Source organism: Stenella coeruleoalba, assembly GCF_951394435.1.
Source record: "Stenella coeruleoalba genome assembly, chromosome: 19".
NCBI classification, from domain to species: Eukaryota; Metazoa; Chordata; class Mammalia; order Artiodactyla; family Delphinidae; genus Stenella; species Stenella coeruleoalba.
The window spans coordinates 34882301-34909123 of NC_137165.1; the positions used below are offsets into that span (position 1 = coordinate 34882301).

Here is a 26823-nt window from a genome sequence, read left to right on the forward strand (position 1 = left end):
TGTTATAAAGCAGAAACTAACACACCATTGTAAAGCAATTATACTCCAATAAAGATGTTAAAAAAAAAAAAGAAACAGCTGTTTTACATACTTAAGCAGTAGCATGTCACAAGCCATAAGGCACCTGCTGCAATGTTATTACCTTTCTCCCTAGGGTCAACCCAATGACTACAGGCAGCAGGGGCAGGCAAGGGTCAGATAAAGACCTGCCAGACCTTCCTCCTGCCTCTTATGTATCCTTTCCTTCCAACAGGTGGAGATGCTGGGCATCCCCAGAGCAGCAACCCCACTAGGGTTATATCTCACATATGGCAAACAGAGCAGTTTAGAAAGGAAATCTGTTTAGAAAGGAAAAGCTGCAGAAAGGTTATAGCTATAGGATGCAGTAACAACTAACACACCAGCAAGCACCTTGCTATGTACAGAAAGCACCCCACCTCTAGACAGGTTTACGATGGGGTCACCTCTAACTTTTCTCCTTATCCTCTATCATCATCTAACCTTCCCTGTGATTTCTCTGTTAGCATGCTTTTTCATTTTCTCAAGCGAGTACTATCATGCTTCCATTACCAAGACAACAAATTAAAGGGGGAAAAAGCCCTTCATTACATGGAATATTTACTTCTGTGAGAGAAATGACTCTCAGACTTCTGCTGGTTATTGGAGAGTAGGATGAAAGGGAACAAGAGCCTTGATTCCAAAGAGGAAAACCTGATTTTGACCCATGCCTGTTTCTCTGTCCCTTTCCTCAGGGATAACTTCCCATTAAAGTACAGCACCCACCTTGGTGACCAGATCAGAATGTCTGATGATTGCACGGACAAAGAACCTGTAGTCTGTCACTTCTGTGCCCACTTCCACCTTGGCTGCTCCAAGGTACAGGTGCATCTTGTGATTAGCACAGGGGATGGCAGTAAGGTCAAAATTTCTCATCCGGTTCAGCTCTAACTGGAAAGCTAGGGCAGGCTCCAGGTGACGGTAGATTCGATCTTCCTCAAACTGAATGCAAGAAAAAACAGCTTACAGGAGGCAGTTACAAAATTATATTATGAAAGTGTATGTAAAAGGGATGCTTAAAAATATAAACATAAGCCATGATGTGCCAATAAGTCAAAAAAGGAGCTACATAGGGGCTTCCCTGGTGGCGCAGCGGTTGAGAGTCCGCCTGCCGATGCAGGGGACACAGGTTCATGCCCCGGTCCGGGAAGAGCCCGCGTGCCACAGAGCGGCTGGGCCTGTGAGCCATGGCCGCTGAGCCTGCGCGTCCGGAGCCTCTGCTCCGCAATGGGAGAGGCCACAAAAGTGAGAGGCCCGCGTACCGCAAAAAAAAAAAAAAAAAAAAAAGGAGCTACATACAAGGAAAATGCTAGAGCTTACATAGGATTAGGCACTAAAGTCCTTGTTTACTTTGCAAGCTTTCATCATTTATGCTTTTACAAGTGGTGATGCTCTCCATTAAAAACAAACAAAAACCACCAATTCCCTCAGATTTCCTGTAGCATTTAAAGCCTTCATAATTCATTTTTTTAAAACAGTAAACCAGACTGCTTCACATTAATGTCTATTTCACATACCAATATTTCAGTTTTACCCAACGAGTCTAAAACGCTTACGGGTCAGTTTTACCCAACGAGTCTAAAACGCTTACGGGCAGGTCTTATACTCTTATCATTTCTGGCAGAGTAAAAAAGGACATAGTAAATACTTGGAAAACAAACATCATACAATTTTTAAAAATAGAGATATTTGGCTCTAGACATCCTGTATCCATACATAATTATTTACCTACCTTTTTAAAAAGTTTTATTGACATTTACTGTATGTTTTGTTGAAACTAGACATGTAAAGCGTATATGTCCATTGAGTGAATGGAGAGAGAGAGCCAAAAACATAAGCTGGTAGTAGGAAGAAAGCAACATGGTCTGAAATTTTATATTTTAAAATTGAAAAACAAATGCTCATAAACAAGACTTGAGGATAAACGAACTGTCTGTGGGTGACAAGAATAATCCTACTAAGTACAGTAGCCCTTTAATATTACATCATCAGGATTATCCTAAGGCATAGAGATGATTTTGAAAGTTATCACTTTCTTTGGGTAGGTCAATACATTTGATTGTTTCCTAAACCAAACTCTTTCAGAAGGGAGCCTTTATTAGTTCTAAGACAGATGTAAGGCAAAGGGAAGCATACGTTCAATTAGAGGAAGGAGAATGGCAAGAAATACGGCAAAGATAAGCTACTCTTGGGCTTTTAAGGAAAAAACAAAGATTAAAAAAAAAAAAGAGGAAAAAAATCAGTTCTTACCTTATCCCTTGCTCGGAATGTGAAAAACTTAGGGAATTCTCTCTGTGTTAAAGAAGTGGGGGAAATGTGTCAGTCCTTCATATATATGGCTCTTTGGGGATAAATACATAGTACAGAAACTGTCAAGCATCTAGAAAACAAGTGCCTAGAAAACATGTTCCTTACCTGGGCTTGGCCTGGGGAATATGCACGATCCTCTGGGTAACCATCACTTTGACCCCACTTACAAATTTGAGAACCACCACACTATTAACCTAACTTTAATAGCTACCCTCTTCTAGGGAAAGAAAAAATAGGTATTTTTTCATCTCCCAAGTGGAAAAAGTCTTCTTGGGTGTTGCTCTTGGCAGAACCTGGCAAATAAGACCAATACACCTGAATTCTGCAGCACTGCAATAGCAGTTACTGGACTGATTTCCCAAGTTTCTCCTTAAGAAACTCTTAAAATGTAAACTAGCCAGAGAGCATAGAATCCCCAATCCATGTTTTTTTTCCTCATTCACTCTTAAGTCAATAATTTCAAAGGTTTAAACAATGACATTTCAAGACAAAGAAAAGCGCAAGATGTTACTTTGGTTCATACCACTATATGTATAGGAAAGAATGGGGTGGAACTAGTGAACGTGTAATCATTAGGTCTTACTGCTCTTTTGCAGGGCATCACACAAGAAAGCAACCAATTTACTAGAACCTTATTAATTAACAAAGATGAATTCAATTAGCAGAGTCCATTAGTTTCTGAAATCTAACTTATTAACACCAAATACCCCTGTTTCTCGGATGGGAAGCTCTACTGGCAGTGCTGGAATCAAGTCATTACTATTTGCCTCTATAGGAGGTTTTATTAAGGCATCTTCTTCATCATGAGTTCAATGTAATCAAACACTTATTGGTACAAGGCAGAGAGACCAGGACTAGCTGCCTACATACCCCTCAATGAACTTCAGGAACCATGAAGGAAACATGAACTGAAAGCCTTGTAGGTGGCAGGCGCTCTCATGTGTTGACCGCCGAATGCTCTCAACAACTTCTTAGCAAAGTATTGTGACCCCCAAAGGTGAACTTGGGTCTGTCTAATGCCAGAGCCTGTGCCCTTTCATCTCTACCTCTTAAGTGTAGGGTGTCACCTATCTATTCTTCCCCTCTCTGCCTCCTCCCCCCCCCCCCCCCCCCAGCTGTGCCATGCGGCTTGTAGGACATTAGTTCCCTGACCAGGGACGGAACCCGAGCCTCCTGCAGTGGAAGTGCGGAGTCCTCACTACTTCCCATCAGGGGAGTCTCTCTATTCTTATTTTAATCCAAATTCCTTATTTAGAGGACTTCTCTTTCATGAGACAAAAAACAAAAACCCCAGAAATTAAAACTTTAAAGAAAAAAAGCAAAAAACAAAGCAAAACTTGTGGCTCTTGAGTTGATGGAGAACTTCTTGAATACTTTCCACAGGTCTTAGGCTTCACCTTAACTAAAGCTTGCACAGTTAATAAATCTTTTTACATTTTCCTTGGCATTTTAACTGTAAAATGGCATTCAATAGGCTTCTAGGAGCTTGTTGAGCAAGGCTGGGAAACCACTTGTCCAGGCTTGGGTCTTTAAAAGCCCTTTGAAAGTGGATTTACACAGCACTGATCTTTTACTGATGGTGTTTTGTCCTAAATAATTCTCTAATTCCCCCTGAATGATAATGAAGAGCATGGGGATGACTTCAAGGTTAAGCAGGAAGATGTTGAGCTGAGCTGTCAGCAGATTTCATGCTCAGGGCTTTATACAGTCTCTGTTTTGGTTTTATTCTCAAGAGGTATGGCTTTCAGAGCATTAGCTAAAAAGTAACACAAGTCAAAAAAGGAAGGGTAACAAAGTCCTTCCATGAAATTTTCTGAAAGAAAAGTCAAGAAAAGTAATGATACAATCTTTCAAGCACACACTCCTCTATTCCTCCATAACTTTAATTAGTTAACTAAAATAGTTATTTAGTATACCATTTACTCAAGTGTGTACAGTGGTAGGAACAAAATGATTTTCCTTCAAAAACATAACAAAAGTAAGCAAGAAACATTTTATTTACTACTAATGCAATTAAGAAAATGTATAGTAACTGAAAGGCACAAAAAGCAAACAAGTGAATGGAAATAAATATCTTTACTACAAATAATGAAAAAGACTGACGAATTCTTGGCAGAGGTGGGCAAAGACCACCAATCGGAAAAATCACTTTCATTAAGGTTAGCTAAGAAAAGGTGTTATGAGGACTTCCCTGGTGGCACAGTGGTTAAGAATCCGCCTGCCAATGCAGGGGACACAGGTTCAACTCCTGGTCTGGGAAGGTCCCATATGCCGCGGAGCAACTAAGCCTGTGCGCCAGAACTACTGAGCCCACGTGCCGCAACTACTGAAGCCCGCGCGCCTAGAGCCCGTGCTCCGCAACAAGAGAAGCCCCTGCTCACCGCAACTAGAGAAAGCCCCGTGCAGCAATGAAGACGTAACACAGCCAAAAAGAAAAAAGGTGTTATGAGATGACATGAACAAATGTTCTTAAACTTTTGAATAAATTTTTAGCTCCACAGTAAAGTCCTCAATTTAGCATGAAGCATTCAGAACAGAAGATGGCAAGAACTTCCATGCAACGGGAAACCAGGATTAATGAACAATTCTTCAAGAGATAGGGAAGTCTGAGGACTTTTATAGAAAGTCACTTTTTTTTCGCATTCAAAAATCACAGAAATACAGAAAACACAGAAAAGAAGAAATCCAAAAGTCTGATTCTGTAGTTTTAATAAATTCCTTCATCCTACCACATCCTCACACGGCCAATTTTCCCACTAACAGCATTCATGCTTATTCCATCACTAATGTAATTGCTTTCCAGGCATTCTACTAGTGTTATAGGCAAATATCATAATTGAATGTACACAAATAAAAACCCTCTTAGTGTGCTGGTACCAAAAAACAAAAGAATGCAACATTTCTCGGGAAGAAATTATACCCCTGCTGTGTTCTAATCAGCCAACCATCATCAGGACAATCAAAATAATTTGCCTAAATTAGCCAATCAAGACACCCTGCAAATCAGAGAATGTGAAAACCTGCAACAGAAAACATCATAGCTGATTATGATACTAATAATCGTGTTAAAAACCTAATGAGATGAAGAAATTGGAAGCTTGCTGGTGCAATTCTCTTTTACCTCAACACACTGAGAACTAATTATATAGACTGTAATTAAAACAAAATCTCAAACCAAACCTTCTGAAAAACAAATAGTTGATCCACTAGCAAACAGAACTACCATTTTTTCCCCAGCTTTATTGAGATATAATTGACATATCAATTATTTTTAAAGAAATGAACTACTAACCATGATAACTGTTTTCAATAGCGGGCTCTTCCTACAGGCACAAACGATCCAAAACGTTTAAAGTGGGAGTCACTCACATAAAATCAGTAAAACTGCAATTATCTCCTAGGTGATTTACAGCAGAATTTTTTAAAATTTCATGAAATCTTACAAACAAGAAACAAAAGGAAACTTACAGATGAAAAAGTGATTTGGAATCTCATCACGTGGTTTAGACCTAATGCTTTGTTTAGGTGGCAAAGGGTAAGAAATCCGAGAAATATGCATTTTAGTATCCTTAACAAAACTTTGCTGGAAAAAATATGGAAAGCTTCCTGAAGTAATACTTATATTCCAATTAAACACCTCCTGCTGCACTTTTTGGAATTCTAGATGTGAAATGTGAATGAAATGGATAAAGACAATACTCATAAAACTAGAGAACTGCAGCTTAAATAGCTGCAGAAATTCAAAGAGCCTGTTCTTTTGCTTTCGAGGCTACAATTTTTTTTTTTTAATATGAAGAAGATATTTACAAGGCTAGACTTGTTTTTCCTCAAACTTTCTGTTTAAATAATCAATGTTAAGCAATTACGCAAGTCCCATTATGGGTACTCGATTTAATTAGATGGTTATGGAAACAGACTCAACACCAAGCCTCCTTAATGCTGGTGACTACTGCCCGCTCAGAACAGTCTCCACGTAGAACCAAGAGACTTAGGCAGCGGCAGACATTCAGCTGAACAGCTCTTTGGGGACTGTGGTGATTAAACAATGAAGTTTTGGAAATAATTCCAGCCTTCGCTGGCATGTGAATAAACACCTAACAATAAACACACTCTCTAGGAACCCCCATGCGGTCTGGCCCTCTTTTGCCTTTTTCTGGTTCTGAAGCAGTCTGAGAGACGATGATTATGTAACAGCACGGCTGCCTCCTTCCACACCAGCCAATGTTGTTCTTGAACCAAACTTGGTAACCGTCCTCCTCTCCTTGCCCCTTCCTGCGCACGTTCCCTCTTCTACTCAATAATATAGGAATTTCGCAGTGTAGAACAGGGGAGGCTGCATACATCACAGTGGATTACCAAGAAGCCAGAGAGGTCAAGGGATTCATCTCTAACACTTCCAGAAAGCTTCCACTTTTTCACACTATACTAACTATGGGCGAAGCACACAAGATGACATGACAGAGACTAAGCGTCCTTCAAGCTACCACCAGCAGAGGAACTCAGAGCAGCACCAGGACAGTGAGCCCCAGATTTGTACAACTCCTGCCAAGGATTCCTGGATATTGAAGATCCTGGCCAGAGTTCAGTAATAGTTGTCCTTGCCCCATGTGTAACCGCTAATCATTTCTCAGGGGCCTAACATAAAAACACCCCAACTCCTCAGCCATCCAATTCTTCAGAGCAAATCCAGACCATACCTAAAACCTTAATGTTCTCTATGTCCTAAAACAACCTTTCCTACACTTATGACAAATCAAGTCACTTGATAATTTAACTGATTTCCCATTTGATGCCACTACAAATAGAAACTGTACGATAAGTCCCAGAAAGACCCCCTGCTGGGCTCATTTCCTAGCAGATTTTGCTTAGACATGTCCCTATTCAACCTAAATCCAGAAATATTAAGAGAGCAGGGAGAAAAAATGTTTTAAATCTATAGATGTATTCTAGGACAGGATATAGATTCAAAGATAGAAAGTATCAAAAACAAAAAAAAAACAATGTCCGTGAGAATTAAGTGCTTTGGCTTTAAAAAAATTTTAGTGGAGAGTTTTAATTTATCATAGAATGCTTATTATAAAAAACCAGTTCATGTGCTATAGAAACAAAGAGACTGTGTCTGAACCATTAGGGAAAGGAAAACAATTTTACAAATTCAGTATTATTCCCCAGAATAATGCATTATTCCAAAGTCAGTTACAAAAGAAAAAAAATCACATTAACACTAAAGAACCTAGCCCAATACTCTTCCCAGATCCAGCATGTCTACCTGAGTTCTGATCAGCATCTACCAGCTACAGTTTTTATTCATGGGCTCTCATACTCTATCCCCAAGTATCAATTTTATTCTCTAAGCTCCTTATTTTTTTTCCTAAAGCCCCAGGGTTCTCTTTAAGCTCCTCATACTTCTCCACTGCCTCCAGTTTCCTATCTACAGTTATTGATTGATATATATCTGCACTCTGCTTGATTTCCTGACATCAATGACACAGGGGCATTGTGGAGTCCACAACATTTCCTAAAGCGTTTTAGAAAATCCTAGCTCTTTAGCCTGCAGGCTAGGCTCTCTTGTTTCTCTATAGACTAGACCAACAAGGTGAACCGTGAGAAGGAAAACAAAATGTCAAGTGCTAGAGACCTAATAAACAAAAGGGCAATAAAAGCAATCACACACAGGTCCTTGAGCTTAGGAAGTCCCTTCCAGCATCCCAAATGTTCTCTTCATCATTGCCATCGAGCAGGGCTTGAAAACTAACTTAATCATCTTAATTGCTAAAAACAAAACAAAATAAAATTCTCATCAGAAATATTAAGACTTCTTAATATCCTTTGGAATCTTACTTCACCACATTAGGATCAATTTTTAAAGAAATATTGTGACTCCAATCAGCCATTCTGGAGAATGACATCTTGACTGCAAACTGGATTTTTGACCTCACTGGTATAATCACATTGCGTATGACCATACACATATACACCACAGTTCAGATGTCAGGCTATTAAATTAGCTCTCTTTATTAAAATTTTTCAATAAAAATTTTAAACTCATAAATACTAGTAGTTAATTCAGTTAAATGGGAGAAAAAGCAACTTAATTTTTATTTATTTCCTCCTCCTAGAATTAATGTAAGATGAAAACACCAACTTGGGTTCTGTTAAGGCATTTTAAATAATAAGTGATTGTTCTTCAGAACTGACAGTTCTCAATAGCAGAACTTGAATCCATCTTTGGTAGAAGCCAAGACCCCAAGTACAATTGGCAGTCCTTGATTACTGATTCGCTGTGTGCACAGAAGAAATTAGTAGTTAGCTCCTGCTTCTACCTTATTCGTCTGGATAAATGCACGTGCTCATTCTTAACTATTTCTCAGACATATACTGAGAATTCATTATAGGGTAGAAAAGGAGGAGAAAAAAAACCCTTTAGTTTGAATACGCTATAGAAGAACTGAATATTCATTATAATACTTTTTCAAAGAAGAGGGACCGAACATCAGACCAGCCTTTCTAAATAATCAGCAGGTAACAGATAAAACAGTAAGTAATCTTTCACCACTGTTGCTCTTACTTACATGAAATCTCTGATCCACCTCATAGTTGACCTGTTTTCTGAAATCCTTTCAAATAAAAGACAGAAAGGAAGGAAAAACAGAAGAAGAGGGCAATTAGTAATAAAATTAAAAACCAATTGAGGAAAAGGTGATGACTTTAATGCTTTTTCTTGATTAAATTTATACCAAAACAGTTATTTCTTTGCATAAATTCTACAAGTAAGCATATGATTATAATTCCATTTTTCACTTTTAAAGTTCTAGCAGCAGCATAAGAAATATTAAAGAGATGCATAATTCACATGCCAATACCTTTTGTGCAACCAGGAAAGTAAGGCGCCGGATCCCATGCTCAACCAGGGTAGCTTTCTACAAACAAACATGCAAAAACAGAAGCTAGATGAGATCTCCATTCATCCTAAATTTTAGCCCATTCAGTCCTCAGAAGGCTGTGACTGCACTAAGCGCTGTTTTGGATATCTATGTCTTGACTCAGTATCTTCAAATTTGCACGTAAACAAATCTCAACCTGGCTCCTGGGAATAAGACTTACAGAATAGGTTTTAAATACTGACCTGGACAAAACTGAAAGAGAACTCTGGAGGAGAAAAGGTCACATGAGGCCACCTAAATTCTCTAAGGACTGATACATATCAAGGTAGATCTTAACACAATTTCTGCTTATAGAAATTACACTGGTGGGCTTGTATTTAAATGTGAAGATCAATACTGATATAGAAGCTAAACGAAATCAGGTAGAGGGAAAAGAAGAAATTCCATAAAACGGAAAATTCAAGTACTAAACTGTTATTTAGACTACAGACATCACCTACCATCTGATACAGCATTCCCAGAATTCGACCTAACAAATCCTAACCTTTTCAGCTCTAAAACATTTCCTCCCTACTTTATATGAAGGTATTTTAAAAAAGATTCTCTTTAAAAGTTGTTAAAAACAATGTCTAACAGGCTTTTAAATTTAGTGATTATTCATACTTCCGCTTGGTACAGGCAAGCAGTATATTAGAAGAGACCAGCAGTTTCAAGACAGCCCCTTATGTGAGTCTTGGGCCTTTGGCTCTAAGCCTTCCTCTATCCTGTACTGCTCTTTCATCTCAAAAGGCAGAGACAAAGAAACAGATTAATGAGCTAAGTAAAAGACATGCTCTTAAAGGTCCCTAATAAAGAGGGGCTACATGGCAGCAAGTAGAAAAGCAATCCCACCCACTGAATGACCTGAAAACATACATGAATAACACAAATAGAAAAAATATGTGGACTTTCACAACCTACACCCGGACTTTAATTTTATCACATTCTTTAACCGAGAGATATATCCATAAGCCAATTCTTAACTTTCTTGATATTATATAGTTTTTAAATCCAATTTGGCTACCCCTCATAAACAAGCACATCCCTGGACCATTTCTTCTTATTTTTCCTTTTTTACTATGGCATTGCTTAGTAACAAAATTAACAGGATAAGCAAAAGATAACTGGAAAAAATTAATTTCCTAATAATAAATTCCCAGGTCATATATAAATAAATTTTGGTTTAACTACATTTAAAAATGATTGGGGGACTTCCCTGGTGGCACAGTGGTTGAGAATCCGCCTGCCAATGCAGGGGACACGGGTTCAATCCCTGGTCCAAGAAGATCCCACATGCTGCGGAGCAACTAAGCCCATGCGACACAACTACTGAGCCTGTGCTCTAGAGCCCGCGAGCCACAACTACTGAGCCCATGTGCCACAACTACTGAAGCCTGTGTGCCTGGAGCCTGTGCTCCGCAACAAGAGAAGCCAATGCAATGAGAAGCCAGCGCACCGCAACAAAGAGTAGCCCCTGCTCACCACAACTAGAGAAAGCCTGCGTGCAGCAACGAAGACCCAGTGCAGCCAAAAATAAATTAATTAATTTAAAAAAAAAGATTGGTATCATACCCATTAGGGTAAATAACCAAGTATTTGTAGTATAAGAAAAGAAAGGGAGGAAGGGAGGAAGGGAGGGAGGGAGGGAGGAAGGAAGGAAGGGAGGAAGGGAGGGAGGGAGGAAGGGAGGGAAGGGAGAGGGAGGGAGGAAGAAAGAGGTGGGGTGGGGCGGTTGGTGGTTCTCTGACTCTCAGTGTGCCAAGGAACAGAAACATTTCTTCTGACACCAACAAAGAATTCCACTACAGCCAAGTCCTTCAGAGACAAGCATCAATAGCTATGTTCTGGCCAGGGAAGAAAATAACTTTAATAATGCCATAATTTAAAATCAAAATTGTTATTGCTTTAAAAATTCCACAAGTGGCTGACAATAACAGCAGAGCAACAGGATTCTGATTACATTGTAATAATGCGGGTCTCACAGCAAGTCCACAGCTATTACCCAGCGATTAGGCGTCAGCACCTGGAGAAACTCCATTTACACTGGCTGCTTCAATCTCCTCCACAAGTCATTTACAAATATATGATCCTAATTTCTATGAGAGAAAAAAAGACATGCTGGGACTAGAAGATTATTTGGACAATTTGGATCAACCTATTTGATAGTTTAATGTGTGCTTAAAAAAAAAAAAAACTTTTTCTAAACTGCTAGGAGCATGATCATGAAGTGAAAAACAAAACTAGTTATCACCTCAGCTTTTTTAAAAATTGCTTTTGCTTCCTTTTCTTTTTTATATTTTTTTCACAACAAGTAGGTGAAAATGCCTAATATGCCTGGGTAAGCACGGCACGTGATGCACTAAATAGCTTCTTCAAGCTTGGAATGTTGGCACCGTCTACCCTTTCCCTACTGAACAGCCACAGGCAGACTCTGGGTTTCTCTATGCCTCAGTTTACAAGTCCAGTAAAGGAAAAAGGTAATTTCTTATCATCAATTAATGTTACAAATATACATGGTGAAAATGAAGAAACTGCCTCTTTAAATCAAAGTGTGATGATATATGTCACTTAGAACTGAGGGTAATAAAAAGCCTAAAGTTGAGGTCAAAACAATCAATTAGTGCCTCAAAACCTGGGAAGGAACTCTCACAGATTATTCCATCAAGCAACAGCATTAGTAGCCATGCACAACATTAGGACTCTTCCAAGTAAGGTCACCTTGGTCACTGGTCTCAGGTTAATTTTATGTGGTCATGCATGAGTCAAGGGCAAGAAGGAAGTTAGATTTCTCTTCTAAAGAAAAATTCCGAGGCATGACTCCTACTTTTACTTCTCTGGAAGGACCTTTCCTCACCACAATCCCACAGTCAGTTCATGTGCTGTGACAGCATCATGGGGAAAATGCTATGACACACATTAAGCATAAAATTACCATCTTTTCCTGGGTATCAACCATTAGCGTTATATGATGTGAATGTCTATGGCACTAATTGTTTATACTGCTGAATTAAATTTTTTAAAATCTATTGAGGGGCTTCCCTGGTGGCACAGTGGTTGAGAATCTGCCTGCTAATGCAGGGGACACGGGTTCGAGCCCTGGTCTGGGAGGATCCCACATGCCGCAGAGCAACTGGGCCCGTGAGCCACAACTACTGAGCCTGCGCGTCTGGAGCCTGTGCTCCACAACAGGAGAGGCCGCGATAGTGAGAGGCACGTGCACCGCAATGAAGAGTGGCCCCCGCTTGCCACAATTAGAGAAAGCCCTCGCACAGAAACGAAGACCCAACACAGCAAAAATAAATTAATTAATTAATAAACTCCTACCCCCAACATCTAAAAAAAAAAAAATCTATTGAGTTCTTTCTTTATGACAAGCACTACAGACTAGGTGCTTTCCATTCAAAGAACACACATAGGTCTTGTCATTAAGGGCAGTTGAGGAAGGGTACTTTGGCAACTATCGTAATGAAATATAACTGTAGATGATCATTTTGAACATTAGACTCTAAGCATCTTCAGGGCTAGGAATGTATTGTTTACTAAAGCACCTAGATCTGTGCCCCCTAGAGCTGGCATCAAAGCCTTAAGTTCTAGTTTTTGCTCTATCATCTACCAGCTGGTGATTAAAGGGCCTTAATCTCTCGAGCTTGAGCTTTTCCCCAGATGTACAATTGAAATAATTCCTGAATAATCTAACCCCGTGGGACTGTGGTAAGGTGCAAATAAAAAAATTTATACAGTCTTTAAAAATAAAAAGTATTATTATTGTTAATCAATTTATGCTGACCAATTAGAAATTCAAGGGAGAAGAATACATTTTAGTTAGGGTTACGCAGAGAAGTCCTCATAAAAGAGGGAAATTTTGAGACAGTTCTTAAAACAAGCAGGATTTAGAAAGAAGCGGGGGGCGGAGAGAAGGGAAGGAGGGAGGGAAGAAAGAATGAAAGAGGAAAACATTCCAGATAAGGGGCACTAGAAGAGATCAAGCAAACAAGGTAGATGAGATAAAGACTTAGGTCTTTTCATGGAACAGCAAAGGCTAGATTGTTAGCCTTCATTAATAGGCTGATGTCAAATATCAAGGTAAGGAGGTATCCTGAAGGCAAGAGAGAGTCACTGTTGAGTGGGAGAGTAACTTGGTAAGGGGGCATTTTAGACATTTAATTTTGTGGTAGTGAGCAGAATGGAAACTATCTGGAGGGGAAGGGTGAGGATCACAAGTAAACCTGTCGCAGTGTCTCAGGTATAAGGTGAGGAAGGGTCTAAACTAGAAAGATGGCAGTGGAAATTTAAAAACTGAAAAGAAGGGGGAGGAAGGAAAGGTGGGTAGGAAAGGAGGGGTAGAATAATGGAACAGCAAACAAAAGGAAGAAGTCAATGATTTCTGCATGACTGGGGGTAAAGGGTTTGGTTACTTGGTTTTTTTGTTTTTGTTTTTGTTTTGTTTTTGTTTAGGGGAGAGGGGGGACCAGAAGAGGTGAAGGAAAATGATAGGAATTTACATTTAAACTATATTGAGTTTGATGTCAACACAAGATATCCAAGTGACATAAAATTGCAAGGAGGATGGAAGTATAACTGATATTTCCAAGGCTGGGATGGAAGGGCTCAGAGGGTGCCTGAAGGGAGTTTGGGCCTAGACATGCAGAGTTAAGTCACCAAAAGGAATTCAGCAGGTGACTGGAAGTTCCAGACTGGAGCTCTGGAAAAGATTCAGGAATACAACTTCCCTTCCTTAAAACATTTTAAACATTTGAGGTCTAAATTTCTTGACATAAAAAAATACATGCATTTTATACTTTTGAATCACTTCGGAATTTTACCCCTACAAGCAGAACTATGTTAAAGACATAGCCGTTATCAGTGATAGGCCTTATATGTAGCAACTGATAAAAGGATGGATATGACACACTGCGAGAAGGAAAGTGGCCATCACCAGTTTCCATCCAACTGAGGACTTACATTTTGCTGGGTAAACTCTCGGAACATAGCTGCTAGTCTGTCATCCTCGATATCACAGTCAGTTTTGATAGCCACATTCAGAATGTGAATTGGTTCATCCCTGGGGATCTGTAACCCAAGAACACAAGGCAAGGAAATTAGGAGGCTGGCTAATACAGAGATGGAGAGGAGTTATAGTACTTGGTACCTGAAAAACAGATATGGTCCACAGGACACTTTCTGCTAGTATGAATAAGCAAAATGAAACCACTGCCCAACACCCACAATGGAGATTAAATAAAGACACCTAACTTTAAAAAAATAAGGCAGCAAAGGCATTAGCTAAAGGCGGCCCCAAATCTTGGCTTGATATGAACTTGAAGACCACTATGTCTCAACTTTTTCACCAATAGAATGGGAATGAAACCATTTGCAATATCTCTTCACAGAATGTAAAGGAAAATGAGTGAAAGAAACCATCTGAACATATTCCCATATAACATATTTCTAAACAGTGGAAGTATCAAACCATGGGAAAATAACCTGGTAGGGAAAAAACAGGATGTGTTTGCAGAGAAATGAAAGGAAGGGAAAGAAGGGTTTAATAAAAGGACAAAATTTTAAACAAAATGTCCATTTTTTCTACTATCTAAAGTCCACAATTCCTTGAAGACTACGAACGCATTGCTCTGCAAATATACAAGCCATTACTGAGTAAGAATTAAAGCAATCAAAGCTCAAGTCTTTGAAACAACATTCAGAGACCTAGAGGCAGCTGCAATGGATATAGACAGCCTCATTCTACGCTATGGATTCCATGATTAATACAGTGGTTTTTATTTTTTAGGTTAGAATTTATATTCCACCTGTTTCTAAAAATACTTTGATGATGCATATAAAATTAAATAATATAAAGTAGGGTAAAAAGATGAATTCTTCCCTACAATGTTCTACAATCAGAAAGAGAGTATATAGTACAAATCCTGTATCTGAAGGAGCAAAGCAGTCTCCCAAAGGGGACACTATACCTTGTCTTCATCATATAGAGATGTGTGACCTGCCTCAGGGAACGTGGGGCTTTGGGGTGGGGAATCACAGAAGCAGCCCATCACTTCATCAAAGATCCTGAAAAATACCAAAGAAACACCCACGATGAAAACCCAAGTGGCAGAAAATCTAAGTGGCAGGAAACTAACGCTGCCATTGCCAGCTCTGTCTAAAAGAATAATCTATCCTACCCTGCACTCAATTGTCAACTGAATAGAATCACCAGTGGCTAGAGGTGACATGCAAAATTTCACCAAGTGGCAGAAATTAGGAGGATGGATTGTTTAAACTTTAATAAACCATATATATTTCTTCTTTATAAAAAAGAATGATCTGAAGCTTTTTTGTTTTGTTTTTTTCATATGTAAGATATGAGCAGTGCTGCTGTCATCATCGGTCTTAAAGTAACAGAAAGAGCCTGGGACTAGAGCAGTGACACACCAACGTAATTACCCCTCCCCCTAGGGTAATGCATCAGTATACATCAAGAGATAGACGCTGAATGCATTTAATCAAAAGATGTATCGTCTCTGGTGGGGCTCACTCTAGTGTTGTGTTTAATTTCTCCTGACATTTCACTCATCACAGAGCAGACAGTTTCTTGTGTTAGCTACTAAGGAAAAGATGGTTTTTGTTTGTTTCTTTTTTTCTGACCAGGCTCATATAACAAGTAGAGGCTTGTAGAGTCTGCACAGAGGTGGAAAGGGAAGGACCTACACCTCTCCCAGAGCATATACCGCAAGGGCTACATCTCCTTAGCTGGCCCATGGCTAATCAGGGGACCTCTATTCATTTGGAAGAAAGCTGAGATGCCCAAGGCTCCCCTTGTATAGACACAGTTCCATGGTGCCTTACCTGACAAAATCTTCAAAAGTCCGAAAAGAGACCATTCCGCCCATCCGCTGACACGGTGGAGTGAATGAGTTGTCCAGCAGCACGTCGCTGACACTAGCTACATGAGTCATGCCATAGTGGTTGAGGTTGGAGGAGAAGGACATTCTAAATGGTAATTCAATCAAGTGCATTAGACAAGGAGAGTAGGAACAAGGACTGGGAGAGTCACAACAGGGAAAAGGAGCTGGGAGGAAACTGAAGTAGGGTCAGGTTGCAGAGCAGGTTTGGTTTTTTACCCACCTATAGATAAGGCTGTCTTGCTAGATTCACATGAACCCTTCCACTGGAATTTCCCCTCACACAAACCATATTTTTTACCAATCACTCCCCCCCCCAAATTTCTCCACATAAAAATCTGAGGACTGTCAGGAATATCATGATGGTTTTAATACCATGACATCATGACATGTCTAACGAATGAATAGCATATAGGGGTTAAAAACCATCCTGCATCTTCCCCTTCCTTAAAACGTCTCCTCTTTTAAAAGGATGTAAACAAGCCAAGTGAGTTGTAACTAGGCAACACTTAAGGCATTTTTCTCTAGGAATTGTAATAGATTAAGTATTCACAGATAGATATATGCATATCAGCAACAACTCTAAGTCATTTGGAATGGCTTAGTAAATCATAAAAAACACAATTCCTCAGAGAGAAACAAGTAACAATCTGTAAAAGGAACTTTACTGAAGTATCTATTTTTTCCTTGAATGGGCTGACGGGGAGCGCAGTTATGAGGATTATAGCTTCTCCCTTTTTGAAAGAGAGACAGTTTTGCAAAATTTCCTTTTTTATATTTAAACACATTTCTATACCAAAGTAAACATATCTTCATTGAAAGCCCTTAATGAATCCCAGCAAGATACAAAAGGGCAGAGCATGGGTTTCAAAGTACGTGTAAGCATGACAAACAAGTGTAAACGGAGATGCACAAAGAGAACCGATTTGTTCAATCTAAAAACATAATGAATCTGGATATTCCTTGACGCACCTCAGCAGGATGTACTGATAGATACTACTGTAAAGTGTTTGTGATGCCCAGTCAATCAAGACAGTCTGTTAGGAAGGACCAAACTAAAGGAGGCCTCCAGGACTTGCCCAACATGTTACTGGCATACTGATCTGAAGCACGTTCAGAGCAAGGCAATGGCACTTGAACTTTGGGGAGCTGCTCAAAAGTCTCCTTGAAGTGCACTGCCTGCAGTGTTGCAGGGGGCAAGAGAGCCAGCAAAGTGGGCTATAGATCTGGGTACATAAACGTACTCTATTGCAAACTGTAATTATAAAAGGCAATGGAATTTTTTACAGAATGGGAGTGCTGCTCACACAGACTATTAGAGACTGACACTCCCGGTTTTTATTCCTTTGGTAAATGATGACTATGAAAAAGTACTTCAACTTTTGACAGTACCAGGGACTAGAAGGTAGAGTGGAAGAGGAAACCATTGATACCATGAATGAAACAGACAAATGAAACACACATCAAGCAAGTCTTACACATGGTGCTCACTAGAAACTGGGATTCAGAGCTGTATGAACTCAGAAGTGCTATCATCCTTTTCTAGGATCACCAAATATATTTAGTAAAGAAGCAAGTTTGTGAGGCATTGTATCTTCTCTTCCTGCCTGGCATTAGACAGGAAAGAGAATCCAGATAACCCTTAAAGGGAACCCCCTCTGAAGATGCTAACAGTCTATGCTTGCGGCAAACATGGGGTTAAGAATCTTTTTCACTCAACTGAACCCCATCGGAAATACCCACATTTCAGTTTCCCCCACTGCTATGCTCTTGGACCAGGACAGCTAAAGGCAAGCAGGAGTGAAGCAAGCCCACTCTTCAAGAGCAGACAAGAGGACCAAACAAAACACTCCCTTTCCTCTCCCCATCCAAATTGGATGCCAAAAGCTATACACAGTTTTGATTACTTAATATTTAAAGGGAGAGGGACAAAATAAACATAAGCCTATAAATATTTCAACAAATAGCTGATCATCTACAAAGACATCAGCACCCACATGTTACGGCTTTAAGCACTTTGTGGATTCCAGTCAGAACTGCTATCCTCTCAAACTTGCATTGTGTTGCCTTGCTTGGCTCAGGAGCAGAAGGAAATCAAAATGTTAAAATACCACTTGTGTTATTACTGGTCTGGAAACGTTTCACAGGGCTACACACATCAAAACTTCAAATACACTTTCCAATGTAATCTCATTACATGTCTGAAATAAAACTTGACTTTCATAGCATCATAACACTTTATAGAAAAACAGCTAACAAACTGATGAAACATGAGATCAGCTATTTCTGCATGTGTGTTCCTCTAAAAGGAGAAGCAAATTAGAGAAAATATAAATTGAAAAACTGATGAACAATTTGCCAGGATAGGAGTAACTGTAAGGGTTTCTCCTCTGAAAGCCCCAAACAGAGAACTTAGCAAAATGAGATGTTTACAGCAAAGCTGAACATGGGGCAGAGGATTCCCCTATTGTACACAGCTAGACGGGAGCTGTTCCATACTGAGGCTTTTCGAGCACTGCTTTTTGAATGGCTGAAGAAAAGCTGAAGACATGTTTTCCAAACAGAAAAAATAATTTAGTATGTCCAAAGGGGAGCTCAGGACTCCCTAGCAGAAAGATAACATGTTAGCTTGTCAAGTGTAGTGTTATTTTTTCCCCTGATTTTCCTAAAAGGTGCTTTTAATTGCAGAAAAAACAAAAAACAAAAAAAACTAAATATACGGTACCTGTTTAGCGTGGGGATGTTCCCTCTGTAATTAAACAACCACAGTTAGTTATTGATAGGTTAGTGCAAGCCATAATAAAAGAATTGTCAGAGCAGATACAGACCAGTCGTGAGGAGCCCCAGCGTGGCAGCTCTGGCATTCGGCAGACATAATTAAGTGCTCATTACCCTTCAACCCCCCGGGTGCTTCCGCCTCCTGACCTACCTCACCACAGCAGCTGTTGATGGAAAGGGTCAAAATGTATTTACCATGGAGTATTTTTTATAGCTCTATTACAAAATAATAATTCAGAGTAAGGATAAACCACAGGCTCATGAAAATTAAAGCTGTATAATACGGTATATTATCTTAAGCTTCAACAAGAAATATAATTCTCGACAAAATTCTTAGAGAATCTTCTTAACTTGTTCCTATTTTACTAAAAATGCAATAAGGAGGTTCAGAGAAGTTGATTCCACAGCCTCTCCCATCTTAATTGATTTTCTAGGATGTGTGATGAACCTACAAACTCTCCTCTAGAGAAAAGAAGCCGGGCACCTGGGCTCCCAGCTCCCTTTTCTAATTCTCTTTAACCCTGCTCTTCCTCCTGTAGACTGGGCTGGGATGGGGGTAGCAGGTGGTGTAGGAAAGGAGTGTACTCTGTGCCATAGGAGCTTAAAGGAACTGAAAAGCATGCAGGAATGTGATGATTCATGACTCTATGACTAGAGTGGTATAGACTGTTAAAAATGAATTAATTAATAATTTTTAAGTGAAATGAATTTAGGGAAATAATGACTTTTAAAAATTGCTGTACGCTTAAAATCTCTAGGCCTTCCATAAATAAAACCTTAACCTAAATTTGGCTAGCCCTAGAATTTCCTGAGAAAGAATATTTCCAAATCGTGAAAGAAAGACTAGGATAAGAATGGAAAGTGAAAAGCAAGTCTCCTGCCTTCTCTTTGGTCTTTGACACCAACGCTTTTTTCCCCCCTTTAATTTGACCTCAGTCACTTCCTCAACTGAAAAAAAAAAAAAAAATCAAACCCTTATTTTCAATGTTAAAAGGGAAAAGTTATACTTACCACCCACGATTTAGGAGTCCTATAAGGGGGCTGATGGGTTGATTATCTTAACCTTCTAACACTCTTTTATCAGCGTTTAATCGTTGTCGGGGTTTTCTGGCACACAGGGGACTTAATGGGCAGAACATAGTGGGTGGTGCTGATGGTATATGGAAGGAGGAGAGTGGGAGGAAAATGATGCACTTTCCATGGCAGTGAAAGGAGCAGAACAGACTGAGCCGGCCATATAAATAAAGAACTATGACATATCGCTGCACACACACTGTATACCTCGTGTGATTTGTGAGTAGCAATGCTCTTTGCATCAAACCTGTATCACAGAGCAAATTCATACGGCAGCAAGAGCCACCTCCGAGTGCAAAAACCTGCACCTTTGCTGTTTGGAGTCTTTGAGCCTCTCATTCAGGGGAATGAGTTTCATTTTACAAGAGGTCCTTAGTTATAATGCACTTGGCCCTCATCAACAAACAAAAAGTACGCAGAGGTTCTAGAGCAGAAGCAGAAAACTAACAGTAAATGCTAATGAAAATATAGGAAAGTCTTCCTTTTAAGATATAAAAAGGAGTCTAAAGAAAAGGGCCACCTGCAGTCTCTAAACTATAAGCCTCAGTTCAGAGAGAAGAACCCTACAACCAAAGCAATCTCAGGCTCCTTCCATCCAGGTTTCTCGAATTTAGAAACCAGTATAGTCTCTCTCAACTGTTAACCAATATTTTACACTAATAAAATGGTCTCACTGCTTCTGTGACTACTCTAATCCCTTAGGGAGTCTTCACAGGATGAGGGCCAAGTTTTCAGCAGAAAAAGGCCTGAATTGAAAAGAACACCACCAACAAAAAGCCAGCCCTTCTCCATCAGCAATCCTCAAGCTCTCACGGGAAACCCCCTGCTGCTTTGTTATAGGAATTAGGCACCATCTACACAGTATGGGATAAGAACAAAACTCCCAACATCTCCAGTTTTTAAAGGACTGGCCTCAAATCAATCACTTAAGAGGTAAGTTTAGAGTCAGCTTATCCCCTTTGGTATCAATAGAATAAGATTCTGTGGGTCTGTCAGGGAGGCGAGCAGAGAAGGAAGGTTAAACTCTCTACTACCAGGTAAATACTTAGCCACGTCCATAACAATCATCTATATATTTTGTAACTCTATACAGGGGCTATTTGATCAATTTAAGAAAATGACCGATGTGGCATCCTGCACACAATTGTGATACAGTAGAAAGCTAGCTCAGTGGTCTGCACATAAATAACCAACAAACGTAGAGATTGTATGAGTCAAATATCCCACTTATATAGCTAAAAATAAAATAAAATCTGCCACATTTCACTGCATACTCATCACGCAAAAATAATCAAATTTCTCAATCTCTGATAAGGCAATCAATTGCATTTTCAAATACAAAAAGAGTATAAATTCACTTGTAAGACACCTGTTTAGGCTCTTCAGAGCACTTACGATGATGAATCTTCATTAACAATGTTGTGAAAAATATTAGAATCATTTTCCTTCCAGTAGATTAGCTCCATTTTACAAATGTGATCACTGAGAAACCAAAGGGGAAGCTTTCCAAGGACACTGCTAAATATGGTGTCAAAAACCAGAATCTAGACCTGGCATTTTCTCATCTCAGCTCCTGAGGCTAGCATTCCACATCAATATTGACTAAATTTAAAAAAGGACAAGAGAAATCCTTTGAATTTTGAGGTGCTCAGCATTAAGTCACCTCTGATTTTACTGACCTGCCTGCCTAGAATGGCTGGAGAGCCTGCTTCAATACGAAAGCAAAGTCAGAGTTGCTGCCTGCTGGCTGAACCCTCTTTACTTAAGGAACACCAACTTCTCTGGCTGTCACAAGTTCTCCGAGCCTTTTACCATCCCTTCCAGCTGAATTTCATTTTGCTTGATTCTAGCTGGCCCTACATAAATCTTTTATCATATAAAAATGCTCCTGATTCTTTTGCCTTCTAACTGGAAGGGAAAAAAAAGACCCTATATGAAAATGATGGGGATGCATGCAAACAAGCAGTGGTTACATCAAGCTGTAACTGAGAGCCAGGATAGGGCAAATCTTTTGAAATCAGGCAGCAAAGCAGAATCAGAAGAGGTCGACTGAATAACCTACTGGCAGTCACTAACAGCAGTACCATAGGAGAAACAGCAATTTGACTGGCTGTGACCAGTGGTGGTCTCCTTGTGTGACTATGCTTCTGCAGGAGAATCCAGATCAAGAGCTGTAGAACACATCTGAACCATGTATTTCTACTGGCATCTCCCCCACCACCTCCTTGCAGCTCAGATGCCCGGACTCCACTGCAGAGCTTTCGTTTACAATAAAATGATCGTGGCTTCATTCATTTGCAGCCCCTTTAAAGCCCCTTCTCGGCTCTGCTGGAAGATTTTGCTCTTTCTGAAACAAGTATGCCAACAGAGCTACAACATATACTATTGCCTGCTATATAATTAGCTACAAACCCACAGCACAAAACTACAGGGATTTACAGGTGCCCTAGATTCTGCTTTTCCTTCCCCCTGGAATCAGCTAGTCTTCCTTGACAAGAAGGGACCTTGGGCTACCCTAATGATATATTGAGAGTTTTAAACTCGACTCTCCAATCTTCCAAGGCTAGAGTGCCAAAATAACACAGCAGAGACCAGAAGCTGAGCCATGGATACAGGAAAGCACTTAAACCTGCTGAGAATCTTCTCTTATGCCAGATGCTTGCATCTTAGCAGCAGACTAGCCTGCATGAAGGAAGCAAGCACTGTAGAGTTTTATTTATTTATAGCTCATTCTGGCCTGCTAACTACAACCAAATGCTCCCACTGCTAAAAAAAATGCTGCAAGTTGGATGACTTTTGAGTGTCTCAGTACGAGCCAAAGAAGGGTCTAATCTCTGGGTATCAAAGATGATCAGAATCCTCAAGAATGGCAATGGGCTGCCGATTAGCCCCATAGACGGCTTCTGATTTCTAAACTTCCTCACAACCTTCTTCATGAAAAGAAGGCCCAGAGGCCACCCACCAACAGCTAAACTCTGAAGGTGCCAAGCAGCCCAAACTCAGTCATGGCCAAAACATGTGGTATCAGGGGAGAACACAGCCGACCTCTTCTGGATGCGAGATGGGAGAAGAGGAAAATGCTTGAATTAAAACATTATAACATAGAAGGCCAAATTCACAAGGAGCAAATAGCAGAGAAAGTGCAGTGCAACTCAAATTAACTAAAGTATGGATTTCCATGTAAGAAATAGGTGGAAATAAACACCAGTAAGTCTTCACCCATCATGTACGTACAGAAATATACAACAAAATGGACTTCCATCTTCTGCATCAATTGTAGTGCTTCTCATTTGCATCACAGATTAAAAGTTTAAAAAAATGGACTATGTTCACTAATATGTATTACTTATGAAAATCATTTGGAGTTTTAAATTTCATACTCCCAGACTGTCATAATATGCACAGCCATATGCATAGCCACAGAGTTTATGGGATAATATACTTTACATATGTTTGTATAAATATTTTAGAAGATCAAATACAAAGGCTGACTAAAGAACTTATTTGTTTCCAGATTATTCTGAGTTACTTAATATGTCCAAAGCTAAGTAAAATCGTGAATGTCAAATGATTTGATGAATCGTCAAAAATACATTCAGGAAGAGGCTTTAGTGTAACAAGCTTTTCCATCACCAGCACCACAGAGTGCTAAAAGTAGGGTTTCAGAATGAGAAAAAAGACACACACACACACACCACCTCTGGCTCTAAACCCTGAGCCTCCCTGGAAGAAGACAGAGAAAAAGGAATGCTGAATGATAACAGTCTGAGCTCCAGGATTAATCCATGTAAAATACTGGTTGAACTCACTAAAGAGCTGGCCTGATGGAATCTTAGACAAAAGAATTAAGTCCTAAAAGTCTGAATAATAATAAAATGTCCTCTTAGTGCAGACCAGCTATCCTGACTACTCCTGCACCAAGAAAAAGACTGAAGAAACTCCCTCATTTCTCCTCTAAGGACAATTGCTAACTGGCTACAAATCACCTTTAAAAAATAACAGCAAAAATCCCCTCCCCTCAAAAAAATTCACATACAATAGGACATAGTCCTTATACGCTAAGAAGATAAAGAAGGAAAAAAAATCCACACATTTCCCATATATATAGGTGTTCCATATATAAATATAGAGGTTTCCTACTATGCTTAAGTCAAGTGTAGCTGCTGTTCAAGTGAAAGGAATTTAAGAAGAAAAGGGTATATCTAGGCCAGGAGCTTCCTTTAGTAAAGCTCTAATATCTGGATCCTCTGGTGCATAAGACCTGAGGACACTGAATAAGTTGCAACTACAGTTCCCATAAAAATTTGAAAGTCTTACATAGAAGATCAGGAAGTAGATGACATACCTTGGCTGAAGCCTGCCTAGCAAGAAGGATGATGAGAAAGTCACAGAGGTAAGAAATTGTTTAGTCATCTGCTGCCTTTTTTAAAAAAAAAAATATTGTGAGGAGTATTAGAAAAAAACAGGCAAATTATACTGAAACACAGAGTAACTAAATGTCAAACAAAAGTTTCAGTCCACAAGATGAATAAGCATCACAGATCTGCTGTACAACAGTGTACCTAAAATCAACAATAATACATTGTATACTTAAAAATTTAAGAGGGTAGATCTCATGTTAAATGTTCTTTCCACAATAAAATTTAAAAAAATTTTTAAGTATAAGAAAATGTCAAGCAATACAAAGTTCCACAATGAATTTAAACAAAAAGGTACCAAACATGTTGGCCATGTGCTAATTGCCCAAATGCGCTGAAAAGGGTGTTTCTTCTCCCTTCTCAGAGGCTGCTCCACTTATTTGCAATGGCAGCTGCTTGTGCTTTGCCTGCTTCTCTAAAAATCAAAACGTGCAAATGGGACACGGTCTTCAATCCAAGTGGCATCTGAGGCATTTTCCTGAAAAAATACTCTGCTATTGTCAGTTTACAGACAAAGAGCCATGTTTCATCCCAAGCCATGGGGGCTAAATCACTAGTCAAAAACAAACCACAGGAATAGAATTCCACCAGATGACCCCATACACAACAAGAGACTGTAGTCTTGCTTTGATAATACAGCTTAGAAAGATACTCCCAAGGACTCGCTGGACAAGTTTAGTCTACTTCAAATGAATGTCTGGGGACTTCCCTGGTGGTCCAGTGGTTAAGAATACGCCTTCCGAATGGACTTGAGGACACGGGGAGGGGGAAGGGTAAGCTGGGACGAAGTGAGAGAGTGGCATGGACTTATAAATACTACCAAATGTAAAACAGATAGCTAGTGGGAAGCAGCCGCATAGCACAGGGAGATCAGCTCGGTGCTCTGTGACCACCTAGAGGGGTGGGATAGGGAGGATGGGAGGGAGATGCAAGAGAGAGGAGATATGGGGATATATGTATATGTATAGCTGATTCACTGTTATACAGCAGAAACTAACACACCACTATAAAGCAATTATACTCCAATAAAGATGTTAAAAAAAAAAAAAGAATAAATGTAGAAAAAGAAAAAAAAGAAGGATCCGCCTTCCAATGCAGGGAACGTGGGTTTGATCCCTGGTCGGGGAGCTAAGATCCCACATGCTGCAGGACAACTAAGCCCACACGCTCTGGAGCCCACATGCCACAACTAGAGAGAAGCCCATGCGCAGCAACGAAGAGACCGCATGCTGCGACTAAGACCCGACGCAGCCAAATGAATAAATAAATAAACATTTAAAAAAAAAAAAAAAAAAAAACAATGTCTGGCTAGAAATGGGAAGACCAAGTACCAGGAAAGAAAATGCAAAAACTGGTTAAAGAATGTATATGTTTTCTCCCCCAAGAATTTTTGGTTTGTTAACCCGAAATATAATATTGGGGAAATATAAAATTCTGTTTAGCATTAGATATGTAAAATATGTATATTCATATGCCTGTTCTCTGTTCTCACTGAACAATTTTTAAAGCATGTGTAAAATACTGTAGTACAGCTACAGTATCAGAAGTGGATGGTTGCTGTAACTACCAAGAATAAGCAACATAAGAATAAAAGTTTGTAAAAAGAAAAAAAAATCTCTCCTAGGGATACTACCATTAACATAAAACAAAGAGGACTCAGTTTGATTGTCCTAATTAATTCTTGGTCTACAGTTGAGCTGTCTATGTGGCTAGGAAGTGCTGGAAATATGGCTAGCCTGTATTGAGACATGCTGGAAGTAGAGAATACACTCTAAATTTCAAAGACTTTGTAAAAAGAATGGAAAATATCTGATTAATAACTTTTTATTACATATTAAAATGGTATTTTGAGGGACTTCCCTGGCAGTCTAGTGGCTAGGACTCCACGCTTCCAGTGCAGAGGGTAGGAGTTTGATCCCTGGTTGGGGAACTAAGATCCCACCAGCCATGCAGCCCAGCCAAAAAGAAAAATAAAAGGTATTTTGGATACAATGGGTTAAATAAAATGTTATTAAAAGTAATTTTGTCTGTTTCTTATTAAATATGATCACTAGAAAATTTTAAATTACATATGTGGCTTGCATTATATTTCTATTGGACAGTGCTGGTCTAGTAGTAGTGATTCTCAATTGTAGATGGTCAACAGAATTATCAGAGAAGCTTTTTCAAGAAGTGGTCCCCTGGACTCTGGTTCAAAATTAATCAGAATCTTAAGAGCCAGGAACCCATATGTGTATTCTTAAAATACTTTGCAGATAATTCTGAGAATCACTGATCTAGAGGTTAGTGGACATAACTGTGTCCTTGAGCCTTACAGGAACTGAGAGTGGAATAAACGCTGGTAGACAGTCTCCTGTAATTTAT

General features: G+C 39.5%; 1 protein-coding gene across 1 annotated transcript in view; it reads right to left on the reverse strand.

The window, feature by feature from the left end:
• The window catches only part of ACACA (acetyl-CoA carboxylase alpha), a 272579-nt gene that overhangs the window by 94373 nt on the left and 151383 nt on the right, over positions 1–26823 (reverse strand). The window contains 8 exon segments of the mRNA XM_079904143.1: positions 784–999; positions 2308–2349; positions 8940–8984; positions 9231–9287; positions 14253–14360; positions 15260–15356; positions 16134–16277; positions 18915–18938. Of these exon segments, the coding sequence (XP_079760269.1) occupies positions 784–999; positions 2308–2349; positions 8940–8984; positions 9231–9287; positions 14253–14360; positions 15260–15356; positions 16134–16277; positions 18915–18938 (733 nt within the window).